This window comes from Mesoplodon densirostris, chromosome 8 (genome assembly GCF_025265405.1).
Source record: "Mesoplodon densirostris isolate mMesDen1 chromosome 8, mMesDen1 primary haplotype, whole genome shotgun sequence".
NCBI classification, from domain to species: Eukaryota; Metazoa; Chordata; class Mammalia; order Artiodactyla; family Ziphiidae; genus Mesoplodon; species Mesoplodon densirostris.
In genome coordinates this window covers 33,596,377-33,609,541 of record NC_082668.1, presented here as the reverse complement: position 1 = coordinate 33,609,541, position 13,165 = coordinate 33,596,377, and the positions used below count along the sequence as shown (strand labels likewise).

At 37.0% G+C, this 13,165-nt stretch overlaps 1 protein-coding gene across 4 annotated transcripts in view; it reads left to right on the top strand.

Annotated features, from left to right (window-relative positions):
• The window catches only part of ABI2 (abl interactor 2), a 97,592-nt gene that overhangs the window by 55,451 nt on the left and 28,976 nt on the right, over nucleotides 1-13,165 (top strand). For 2 of the 4 annotated variants that reach the window (XM_060107359.1, XM_060107357.1), the window contains exons 4-6: nucleotides 6,290-6,387; nucleotides 9,586-9,732; nucleotides 10,461-10,582. In XM_060107359.1, the coding sequence (XP_059963342.1) occupies nucleotides 6,290-6,387; nucleotides 9,586-9,732; nucleotides 10,461-10,582 (367 nt within the window). Of the gene's footprint in view, nucleotides 1-6,289; nucleotides 6,388-9,585; nucleotides 9,733-10,457; nucleotides 10,583-13,165 lie in introns of all 4 variants that reach the window. The other 2 variants (XM_060107358.1, XM_060107355.1) reach the window with 1 other exon arrangement.

The window sequence follows — 13,165 nt, the reverse complement described above, 5'->3', positions numbered from 1 at the left end:
AGATCATGGTAGAGAGATGTGACTGGAGGAGCCCAGGCAGATGTACTTCATGTGTACATAAAAGTATATTGGAGTGTTGACTCCAAGCCCTCAGTCTCGGTGAGTGAGGAGATTCCTTCGCATAAAATAGGTAGAATTAGACCAAAAGCTGTCTTTGTGGCTACCTTGGCTTTTTTCCCTTAAAGTCTGTATTCAGATTTTGGCTATTGATACATTAACCTCCAAAGTGATAGAAGTGCACAGAAAGATTAACTAAAGGAAAGACAAAAAAAAAAATGGACCAGTTCTTTCTCCTTAAAGTTTAGACCAGCTTGCCTAAGGAACTATCCCTAGCTCATTTCTTCCAAACCCTACCAGGATTCCTTCTTGATCTTTCTGGGTTCAGGATCTGTTCTGTGTGAGAGGCCAGAATGAGTGGGAAATGAGAGCTTCCAAGAAAGAAAGATCTAATAAGGGGACATCACACTTGGATAAGATTCCTTAACATCTTTGCTCTTTGCACCAAAAAAGCTCCACTCCTGAGTACTGTGGCTCTATGTAGTTGTTTCTGTTATATTGGGATGGGATTGACAGGGTGAGAAGTATGTGCCCTGAGGTCATCCTAGAAGCTACAATGTGCCAGTCCTCTGTCTCTTTCTTCTTATCTTTCTTTCTGAGTATGTCTGTTGTCTCTATAAACTCGTGGCACATAGTTAATAATTTTGGGTGAACCAAAACAAAGTAGAGTGGAAAAAATATTCAGCATATAGCAAATCATTACTGTTTTTAATGTTGATGGGAAAAAATGAATTGCTTTAGAAGGTTGATTAATGGAATAATTGAGTATATTAAGATAGAAAATAGAATTTAAAAATGTTAAAGTTGGAAGGGACCGCAGCTAGTAAACTAGTCCACTGGTTTTCCAGCTGAGTTTTTTGGAGACCTATGGATTATATCAGGTGCCCTGGAAGTCTCCTGATATTTGATGTCCTCCTCAACTCATTATGAGCTCTGTCTTTGCTCCCATTGTTGTCAGACTTGATGCCTTTCAGATATACTCTAAACAAATATCATACTTTGGGACAAGACACATGGGATTTGACTCAGAAGAGACCTCCATGCTTCAAAGTTGAATTTTTAACCTTTTATATGGCATGTCCTGGTTATGTTTAATGGTTCTTTTCTTTTTTTTTTTTTTTTTTTTTTTGGTACGCGGGCCTCTCAGTGTCGTGGCCTCTCCCGTTGCGGAGCACAGGCTCTGGACGCACAGGCTCAGCGGCCATGGCTCACGGGCCCAGCCACTCCGCGGCACGTGGGACCCTCCCGGACCGGGGCACGAACCTGCGTCCCCTGCATCGGCAGGCGGACTCTCAACCACTGCGCCACCAGGGAAGCCCCTAATGGTTCTTTTCATAGAAAATTTGGGTAACTTTTTTCAGTCGAATGAGAAGTTGTAGAGTTTAATTCATAAGACCTTTGAAGACAACATGGTGATATTTTTAAAGAAAAAGGTATAAAAAGCCGATGGATAGAATGCCATATTGGAAGGGTTTTAATATGTACCTGAGGCCATATAAAAGTGGAATGTACTTTGAACCTGGGGTACCCTTTCCCCACTCTTTATTTTAATAAAAGAGTTTTAAGACCTTGTTACTGATGTGTTTGAAACAGATATTTCTGTTGAAAGTTTAAAGTTGTCACTAATGAAGCTAAGCTAAGTACTTTTAAAATAGTGTATTTACTTTAATGCAAAAAAAATAAAGACTTCTGATCTGTTTCTGTAGTATTTATTTCAGATGAACATTGTACAAGCAGATTCTTAATAATGAATGAGGAGGGGTTAGGAGTTTCTTTTACAGTTAACACGTTAAGAATACAACACTTCAGAAAATTTTGCTTGGGATCTTGAAGATCCATAACTTTATATAAAAAATGGGCTAACTTTTTGACTTTGCATGTGACCTTGTGTGTGTCATTCCCTACAGTACAGAAGGATGATAACTTGCCTCTCACGTTTCTAGCTCTCGGGTACAGCTGAGGGTTCATTGTTAAGCATTTATTTGATACAACACTTGGAAGAAAAACTCCACAATAACAGCAACTTTTGGAAGACTCATCTGGGTTTGCCTATCAGTTCCAGACTTGAGCCACCAATTCTATCTTGTCAAAAGCCAGTTGTTGGAAACTATTTTCAGAATCAAGCAGAAGTTTGTCCATCTTTATTCCTCTTTTCTTCTTCTTACTTTATTTGTTCTTCCCCTTACTCCTCATCTCTTATTCCCTTACCTCTGTATTAGATTATTTTAGGACTCTTGGCACCTTAGGCTTTTTGTCTTTCTAACTCTCTTACTAAAAATTTTACATCTCTCCTGAAGTCATATTCGAATTCCTGATTTCAGCTTTGATCTCCTTCAGAGGATCTCCTGGTTCTTTTCCTGCTGGCTCTGAGAATTGAAGTAGGAACATATATCCTCTGAGGAGAGGGATAAAGATCTCTAGGAAGCCAGAGAATTATGCACTGGTTGGAACTAATGGGGAATGATACTGGGCACTGAACAAAAGCCTAGAAATGCTTGACCACAGCTGCTGCCCATTCTCACCACGCCACATCCAGACACAACCTATACATACTACTCCTCTTCTCTTAGTATATTTAAATCTTGCCCTTTTTAAGACTTGTTAACTCTAGCTCAGATTTTTCTCTATGAAACCTTCTGTAGCCATTTTGTCTTACATTGATATTTCTTTTTTGGAGATTTCTGTATAATTTGTAGATACTACTTTTTGTTTTAAACATGTGGGTCTTAGTTGTTCTAAAATAAGTTCCTTAAAAGCAGAGGAATCATTTTACAGACCTTTGTCTTCTTTTCTTTTTCATATTCTTTTACCCTTGTGCCTAGTAGCCTGGTGGTAGGTGGTTTAAATGAGGGATATACCACAGATGTCATTTTAGAATGTGTCTGTCACTGTTAAGTTGCAGCAGGTCATCTTTTCGTGGGAGATTTCTTCATAGCAGAGGTGATGTGCTCTATGAACTAGAGATACCTGGCTGGCCAGCTTTCTAAAAAATACTGGAGTTCACAGGGTACTGGAAATCACTAAGATTTGTAATGAGTGTTATATATGAAATATCAGGGTTCAAGGAGGGTATTGCATTTACCAAAAAAGGATAGAGCAGGAAAGTTGAGCACTTTAGAAGCAGTAATAAGGTATAATAATTGGCCTGATGGTTGGTTCTAGTTGTGGTGATCTCCAGAGTCTGGGAGAACAGACCACTCCGGTCATAAAGGAACTGCTCTTACTCTCGGTATTACCTGCATTTCTTAGTCCAGGCCAGTGGGAAACTATTTGAGCTGTGATCATGCATTAACCTTCATCACCTAAATGAAGTATTTCTTCTGTTTTGAGAGTTTCATTCTGGCAGGAAAAAAAAGGGGACCTTTCCTGCTCTTTCTCCATGTGCCTAAGACCTGCTTCACTCAGCTCTCAATGATGACTTTTCCCTTTGTGGCATCAAAAAATACCCACATTAATTGAATTATTGTTGGAATCAGCCACCAAAGTTTCATTCCAATTCCCAAGTAAAACTTTGAAAAGTATCATGAGCACTCCTATTCATGATTCTGGACCGCTAACTACACGTTTATGTGCCAGATGAGAGTTTTGCCTGTGTGTGTTACATTTTCTAAAGCTTCATGTGGAACTGCTATTATGGAGTGGGTGCAGTGTTGCTTTATCCTGAGTTTGTGCTATGTCCTCTCTCTCTAGTTAAGTTCCCCTTCACCACACTCACAATTCAGTCATGTGTTTTGCTCCTTTTCAGGAAGCGTTGTGTCCCCCTGTAACTTCCCTCAAAGTAGTTTTTAGAACCATGATGAGTATCCAGTAAGTAATTTTTTACCAAATTATTTTAGGTGTGAAATACAGTTTCTTAACTTTTATCATAGGTGAGATCTATATCATAATTAATTAAGTTTTGTTTGGCTATTATTCCTGTTCTTTTCCCTTTTCCTCAAATTAGATGGAAGTATGTATATTCTGCATAGCATATTCATTGTTTTACTTAGTGTAGAAACATTTTTCACAAGGAAAGCTACCTTGAAGAAATATTTAATACTCTTTTAGCTTAATACAGAGGTAGTACAGCATCAGTGAAGTATAAAATAATAGATTAGTTGGACATTCCACAGGGACTCTTTGGTTTAAGTGAATTAAGTTACTCATGCAAACCCCATTAACCAAACAAATAGAACCATTTGATGATTCTACAGATCATAAAATGTATCAAGTTTTATGTATAGAAATGTCCACCAGATTTTAATTTATAGATTGTTTATTTTATGTTTTGGTTAGATTAAAAGACTTATAGAGAAGATACTGCAATTTAAACAAAACACCTTACATACCAAAACCTTAAAGTTGGAAAGCTGTTTTCAAGTATTTTAGCTATTCCATGTATAGAATAAAATTCTGTTTTACTCTTTTTCTTTCCCTGCTCCTTTTCCTTCCTGTTTCTAGCAAATTGATGTAGTTTAGTGTTTGGCTCACCTACTTCTCCTTCATCACTTAAAATGACTTTGGGTTTTATGTTGTTTAAGGTTGAGCTTAAAGGACTTTGGTTACTACTTTTAAAAATCTTCTGGTATCATAAATTAAGATATACAGTTTTAAAAGCTATTGGTTATTTGTCATATTACTCCTAAAATTTTCCGCAAATGTGGATTAATTTTTTTAAAACTACTCACATTTTCATTTTAAGATACAATTATACCCTCTGCTTATTAATGAGGGGGAGAGCAAGGATAAGTTAATCTTTATTCTTCCTTGATAACCAGTTTGTTTTGTATTTGTTGTTTAAAAGCAATAACAAAAGGATTACAGATGAACGCTTAACTTTAAAAATATTGATATTTCAAAGGTATCATTTGTCATTAAAGATTGTTTTAACATCACACACAACTTGTTCACTGGGGTATTCATTTGAAGAGTTTGTTTCTTGATATATTATTTCTTGCCTATTCAGATAACAAGTAGTATTTTAGGATTTTTAAATATTCCATTTAAGCCAGAGTTAATTTTGTCAGCCTCAGTACTCTATATAATTATGTTTGTTTTCTTAAAATTTATATTTTAAAATTACAATTATAAGTGTATTCTGATTTCAAAAGTCTTGCAGTTTCATTTCACAAGTATAATTTGAATACTCTTGATGTATTCTTATTAGAAAAGTTAAGATCCTTTTTTGAAGTGTTTGGCAATCCAGAATATTAGGGGCTTAAAATAGGGTCAGGTATGAACATATGTGGTGAACATTATTAACTCTAACCAATTGGTAATCTCAAACAACTTGAGATTGCATTTGATCTATATTTGTGCATGACTTCTCTTAACTCTTTAAGGTACCCAGATTTCTAGGGCTTTCTGTGTAAGTGCTGACTTTCTCCTTTGGTGGCATCCATGGTTCCCAAATCACCCAACTTTCCCACACTTGCACTTTCAGTTGGGGATAGAATAGTGAGGAATCACGGCTTAGCTCTGATTTAGGACTATGTTACATCTTTCCTATGCCTAAGTGAATCTTCATTTTGGGCCTGAGTGGGTTTAATTCCCATTGGAACTAGGACATTGCCAGTGGCCATTGTACCGCTCACAATTGAATGGGATACCTCAGCCCTACCTTTCTGGTTCAGATGTTTAGGAACATGCCTTAACTTCTGGCAGTTTTCAGGTAGGTGATTTCTTCATAAGAGAACATTAAAGAAATCTGAATTATAAGGCTGATCCACAATTTTAAAAAATGGAATTTTCTCTGTATATGATATAACTTTATTTTATATTCTCTACTTACAATGGATCAAAACTAAAGTTGCATTTTTTGGGGGGGAAACATATCTTTTGTTTTTTATGATAAACTTGCTATCTAAAAAACAAGGAATTGCTTAAAGGCAATATTGTCTGATTGAGTTACTCTTTATTAAAACTAAAGTTTATATAGTTATCCTATTTGATTTCAATTGAATGTAGTATCTTATAGTCTAACCAGTGATCTGTTGGTGTGATGGCCTAATGGCAAATAAAGTCTTTGCATACAACTTTATAATCATTTGAAAATCTCATGTTAGGAAGAGTCCTTTGAGTACAACTGTAGAATGATAGTAGAGTAGAAATTGCATATGAAATGCATGGCCTCTAATTTTTTTTCTATTTAAACCTTCCCTCCTTTGTTAAATAGAATAATGTTATTTCCTGAAAGTGCCACTTTGTTTCACTGCATACAGGTTAAATTGATTTTTCCTCAAAATTTTTTTAGGTGAGTACCCAGAACATGAAGATGGGTGGGCTCCCGCGTACAACACCTCCAACTCAGAAACCCCCCAGTCCCCCTATGTCAGGGAAAGGGACGCTTGGGTGAGTATGTAACTAAGTAATAATTGAAAACCATTTCATGTAGTGCTGTGTGGAAACTAAACAATATATATGTTTAAACTATTTTTAAATATTTGAAAAGAGAACATTTTCTTCCTAGGATTATCTTTTTTGTGTGTAAATTTTCCAAAAGGAAAACATCTTTTATACTTTATACCTGGGAAACATCTTTATACTTTAAAAATATTTTGTTTAGAAATTATTTTTTCTAATGCATTTTAAATTTTAGGTAAATCCTAACCTGAGTTCATGGCTTATTATAAATTACACTCTAATTCCTATTTTCAGAAAATTTTTAGTCTTTTGTATTATAGTTGACTTTTCTTATTCAAACTAGTCTTCTGAAGAAAATACTGTACATATTACAGAATTCTGTATATCTTGTGTTTTTGTGAGAATACTGAGCTTTCATTCAGTCTGCAGACTTGGGCTTCGGATTTGACTTTGGGAGAAATGGTCAATTAATGGAAAAGCTTGACTTTTTTCCTCTATAGCATCTTAGTGTAAAACCTTGGTTTATCATGATCAAGATTTGTGATCAGGTGGGCATAATATCACCCAGAAGTGAGGTGACTAAAATCGTGGTCCAGCTCTGCTCTGCTGTGTCGTGTTGCATAGTAAGCCTCTTAGCAGTTCAGTTTTTTCATCTGTAAAAGGGGGTAATTTGTCCTCTGTCAACTTTTCAGAGTCACTGTACCATGAATTGGATTTTTAAAAAATGTGTAAGACAAAATGCTTTGACTACCATTGGCTTTGTGATATATGCTTAAAAGTTTTTAATTGGCAATCTTGTTTTTTGGCCCCCTCACCAAAAAAAAAAAAAAAAAAAAAAAAAGAAGCAAAAAACAAAAAACTAACCAAACAAACAAAAGAAACAAACAAAAAACCCCAGAAACCTAATCAAGCAAAGAAAGATGATGTTGGAGGAGGAATTATAGTTAGGAGAGTGTGAAACAAAAGAATAAAAATGATTTCCAGCCAGGAATAGGATGATTTTATTTGGGGTGGACAAAAAATTCTGCTTAGATTAGAGAGGAAAGAGTCTAGTAGCTTAAATAAGATTTAAACTTCAGGGTAGAATGTAGATGATGTGTGGTAGGTTATAATTGTACAGGGTGAGAGTGGAGAATCAGGTCAAGAGGAAGTATTTGTTTTATTTTCCTGTGGAATGTCTATTTTTATCATGTAGAGTATCTAATGGATCTAATGATTTTGAATCAAGATTGTTAGCAAGATAACCCTAGTAAAATAAAATTTTCTGTTGCTCCCCAATTTTAAAGGTTTACTCATACACTAGTATTTGTTTTCCTTGTATATTAGCAAGGGCTCTGCAGTGTCTTCGGAGACCAGAGTGGCTGGGCACCACTAGCCGCTTGATGGTCACAGCCTGGCTTTTTCGCGGTCTTTGCCCAGCTACCATGTTTTGTCCTCTGCCCCTAGTTTTTAACCTTGTTTTTTTTTTTTTATCATTGTCTTCACTGTATGGTTCTCAGCAAAGGTTTTTTTTTTCTTGCATGAAACAGAGCATTTTTATTGTCTGGGAAAAATTGGAAATCAGTCAGTTTCGTATTTTATGGTGTTTTATGTTTACATCATAACTTCAGAGATGCCCAAACTTTGTTGTCTTTTATTTTATTTATGTTTTAGAATAAATTTATTATTTATTTTTGGCTGTGTTGGGTCTTCGTTGCTGCATGCGGGCTTTCTCTAGTTGCAGCGAGCGGGGGCTACTCTTCATTGCAGTGTGCGGGCTTCTCATTGTGGTGGCTTCTCTTGGTGCGGTGCACAGGCTCTAGGCGTGCGGGCTTCAGTAGCTGTGGCATGCGGGCTCACAGTTGTGGTATACGGGCTTAATTGCTCTGCAGCATGTGGGATCTTCCCGGAACAGGGCTCGAACCTGTGTCCCCTGCATTGGCAGGCAGATTCTTAACCAGTGCGCCACCAGGGAAGCCCCTTTTTTGTATTTTAAATCCAAGGTCCTAACGTTCCTTTTTCTTTCTTTGAGCCAGTATCTTGTCTAGTGCCTGTTATTTATTTTTAATAATATGTATATTTGTTTATGCAAGAAGATTTTGAGCGTAGTAGACAGGGTCATTGCAGAGTAATCTCATCCAGAATCAATGAGCCAAAACTCGAGTGGTCCAGGAGAACAGTATTTAAAGGAACCTTGGGAGCTTTTTGGGAAGTGAATTATTGAGAAATACATAAGTCACGTGAGCAACATCATTTTAGGAAAAGAAAGCTCTTTAATTTTCACATCTTGAGATCCAGTTAAAGACCAGAATCTCATCTATACAATATCAGTTTCGTGTCAGTTGAGTATTTATCATTGTCATAAAGTTATTTGGAAACTTAAAGATGAGAACTAACTCAATAATTACTAGTGTTCCAGTGTGCATCCTATTTCCTATCATATTTCCTTTCTTGCTCTTCTCATTCTTTTCTTTTAAAAGGAAATTTTGAAAAAAAGAGGGAGATATGTTAATGAAATCCAGTCTGTTTTGTACTTCAAATAAGGTAGAAAGACTTAGGTGATCTTTTTTTCCTTTTCTCCCTTTTAAATGTTGAACTGTGAAGAGGGTAAGAGGTAAGAGCAATCAAGGTGAAAGCTGAAGGAGGATGTGAAGTGAGAATGGAAGGAGATGAGATGAAATTATATATTTCTGTGTGTGGACGTGGTTTTATTTCTGTACCTTATAGAAAGGGAAGTGACTTGTTAGGGTTGCTATTGATCATCAGAGCGGGGGTTGTGGAGCCATGTTCTAGACTGATTTACCCTGAGTTTTTGGTTAGGGAGAGGGAGGTGAGGAGGATAATTAGTGCATTTATGCAGTGCAGTTGGGGGAATTTGACATGGCACTAAAATAATTTGAACTCATCTAAGAAGAGAGTCTGGGAAACATTGGCTTACCTGGTAGTAGAATCTTCATGCTCTCAGAATGAATGAACAAAATCGCATTAGCAGAGGGAAATGAAGTTGGAGACTAAAATACAACAATATGCATCAAAACCCTAATGGTGGAGAAGTGATACTTAAGGGAAGACTGAAGTTGGTAGCTGGGTTTTATTAAAACACGTTCTACTACCTCCGAGTACAAACTGTATTTCACTACTGGCAGCTCTGAATTGATTGTGCCGAAACTTGCTAATCACACAATACATACGCTCTTCTTTTTGTAGGCGGCACTCCCCCTATCGCACACTGGAGCCAGTGCGCCCTCCAGTGGTACCAAATGATTACGTACCTAGCCCAGCCCGTACTATGGCTCCCTCGCAGCAGAGCCCTGTGAGGACAGCTTCTGTGAATCAAAGAAATCGAACTTACAGGTATTTTCTCTACCTCAGCGCAAAATGTGATGGTCATAGTACCATACTTTGTTCAGATAACTTCAGTTAAATCTCTCTCATTTTCCAAGCACTAAGTTCTCTTCCTCACTCTGCTGCCCCAAATCTCATCTGATTCTACGTCTCTCTTCTCATGTTCTGATGCAACTTTGAGCAGCCAGGAAGTTGAAAGAGAGCAGTCATCTCAAAGTGCAAATTTCTCTGCAAGATTAATAGTTATTGTTGACCTGAAAAAAATAATTTGACCAGATGTGGGAAATTTCAAGTTGTTTTTTGGTGGAACTTTACAGATGAAAAACTATATGCAATCAAACATTAATATGGGATAGTATATCATGATATCATTACAAATAAAATTAATCAAATAATTTGTTTAGGAAAACTGTTTTTATTATAAAAGAGGTTTCTTCAGACAGCCATTAAACTGGAATAAAAGAAAGTAATATTATTTTTATGTGTCAAGCCCCATGATTTATCACTATGTTTATGGAGAATTTTTTTTCTTTCTGTTTCTTTAATACATGCTTATTAAAAGGTAGCCAAAGAACTCAGCTTTTTTCTTTACTTTATTAAGAAATTCATCTTTTAAGTGGAGGGCTTTTGAATTATCATTTTGTAGCTATATTCGTTTCAGAAAATTTTGGAAAATGCTGGCAGTATCTTGCTGTATATCAGTACTCATGTTTTGGTGGCTCCTGTTTCTTTAGCAGCAGCGGGAGTAGCGGAGGAAGCCACCCTAGTAGTCGGAGCAGCAGTCGGGAGAACAGTGGAAGTGGGAGTGTGGGAGTCCCCATTGCTGTTCCTACGCCTTCTCCTCCCAGTGTCTTTCCAGGTAAAACATGAATTGTGCTTCATCTTCACCTTGCTGAGTTTGGATTCAATTTCTGATTTAATTACACTGGGCTTTCTTCGTAATCAGGGTTTTTTTCCCTCGAAGAGACTGTAGATGCTGAAAAGTCTTTATGCGTTTGTTATTTTTAACCAAATGATTTGTGAGTTTATGTTCACATACTTCTTTGTTATTTGGTTTTGTGTCTTTGGTGCTGTGGCGTAGTTGGTGCTTTGAGTTGAGGTTTCACTGGAATGAGTTACATGTTTAATTCCAGCTGGTGTTATGACAGTGCATGCCTTTGGGCACAGTGGGGTCTCAGTGTGAGAACCATATTGGTAGCAAAGGATTGGGCAGATATATTTTTTTTTTTTTTTTTTTTTTTTTTTGCTGTACGCGGGCCTCTCACTGCTGTGGCCTCTCCCGTTGCGGAGCACAGGCTCCGGACACACAGGCTCCGCGGCCACGGCTCGCGGGCCCAGCCGCTCCGCGGCATGCGGGATCCTCCGGGATCGGGGCACGAACCCGCGTCCCCTGCATCGGCAGGCGGACTCCCAACCACTGCGCCACCAGGGAGGCCCCAGATATAATTTTGACAGTTCAATCTCATGGACTGTGAGAACTTGATAGTCACTGAAATGCTACCCTCTTTTGTCTGAAACAGAAAAATGTACTTGTTTAATCTGAGGACACAAAGTTAAAATTTAGTTTTAAAAACATGACAGAAAAGACATAAGGATAGAATATTACATATTTAACTTACTTATAATAACAAGTAGATAATACCTTTTTAAAAATCATGAAAAAGAGGTGTTTTTTTTAATTCTTTTTTACCTGATAAGATATTTATGTCTGAAATATTTTTATTTTCTGATTTGTATACTTCAAAATGGAATACTGTCATTTTCTAGTGTGTTGTGTTTCATTTTGTATACTATCAATATTTACAGAATGTTAAAAATAACAATAAAAAGGGAGCACTTTTCTTCTAGAGTAATGGCTATCAGGTAAAAAAGAATGCTTTTAATGAATTTAAAATCCTGTACATTACCCTTAGCATCTTGAATTATTTGCTGCAAACCTTAATAATCCTTTAACACAATAAGCTCCATTCTTTGTTTTTAACACTCTCTATTCTTTGGTTATTGATAAGCACTGAGTATCTAACAGTAAGTTCTCTAATGCCATTTCTAATCCTGCCTGATGGAGCTGCCTCATTAATGCTGCCTCTTACTCCTCTTTCCCCTCAGCCCCTGCTGGCTCTGCTGGTACTCCTCCCCTTCCTGCTACTTCTGCATCTGCCCCCGCCCCTCTTCCTGCTACTGTCCCTCCCTCCACTGCCCCAGACACTGCCGCTGGGGGTGCCCAGACCCTTGCTGATGGCTTCACTTCTCCAACTCCCCCTGTTGTTTCTTCCACTCCCCCTACAGGTGAGTATTGGTTTATTCTTTGGCAGGCAGATCCACTTGTCTGGCTCTTCTCTTACTTGGAACTCTGGCTTTATGATTTTTGTTTGTTTGTGGTTCGTATAAAAAAAAAATCTGAAGAATAATGTGCTAACTAGAAAATGGCATGTGACCGAAGAATAGAATTTCCTGAGGGAATCAGGGTAAGGTTTCTCATTTTTCAAGTAGAATAGCACAAATACACATTTTTTATTGCTTGAATTTTATTTACTAGAGATTTGCAAATTTAGTATGGAGCTGTCTTCTCTACAGTTTGTTTGTTTGTTTGTTTTTTGGCTGTGCTGTTGGGCATGTGGGATCTTAGTTCCCTGATCAAGGATTGAACCCATGCCTCCTGCATTGGGAGCACAGAGCCTTAACCACTGGACCTCTAGGAAGTCCCTTCTATACAGTTTTGAGAAGTTGTTATTAGAAGTATTCTTTGTGACAGGTTATGTCATTAATAAAAAGAAAAGTCTATGACAACAATTTTAAGGTATATTTTATAGGAAATATTTGATATAACAGTTTGAAAGTACAAGTCTATTATAACAGAATTTGTTGCTTATTATAGCAGCACTGGAAACACATAGTCAGTGGGCTTTTTAAGGATTTCAAGTTTATTTGTAATTTAAGATTGACTGGTGTTTTACTGTTTTAAAATTGCAACCTAAAGTTTGTTTTCATGGCTAAGGAGAAAAAGCCTCAATTGCTACAAAGTATATTTTCAAAGTTAATAGTGATGCTGGTTTAGTAAACAAGTTCTTATCTACTATAAAAATGTATGTGTTTGGACACACATCACCTTAGCTGGTTAATAAAGTACTTCATAGAATATATGTGCAGTGCTGCTGCTGTATCTAGGTGTTTAAGTGTTTTAAAAGACATTTTAAAAATCCATGTTAATCCATTCATTTTGGATGGTGTTTTATGGCATAGCTTCTGTAACAGCACTTTTTAAGAAAAGCTTTCTGTAGTGGGTGTATGTAAACATGAGCTGTCCTTTGATCTACATACCACTCTGTTAGGCCACTCTAGCTAGTTAAATATAGAAATCTTGTTATGCTCCCACATCAGTAGAGTAGGGAATACATCTTTAAATCAGTTGTAGGCCCAGAAAGGACAAATCACCCTCACCTAG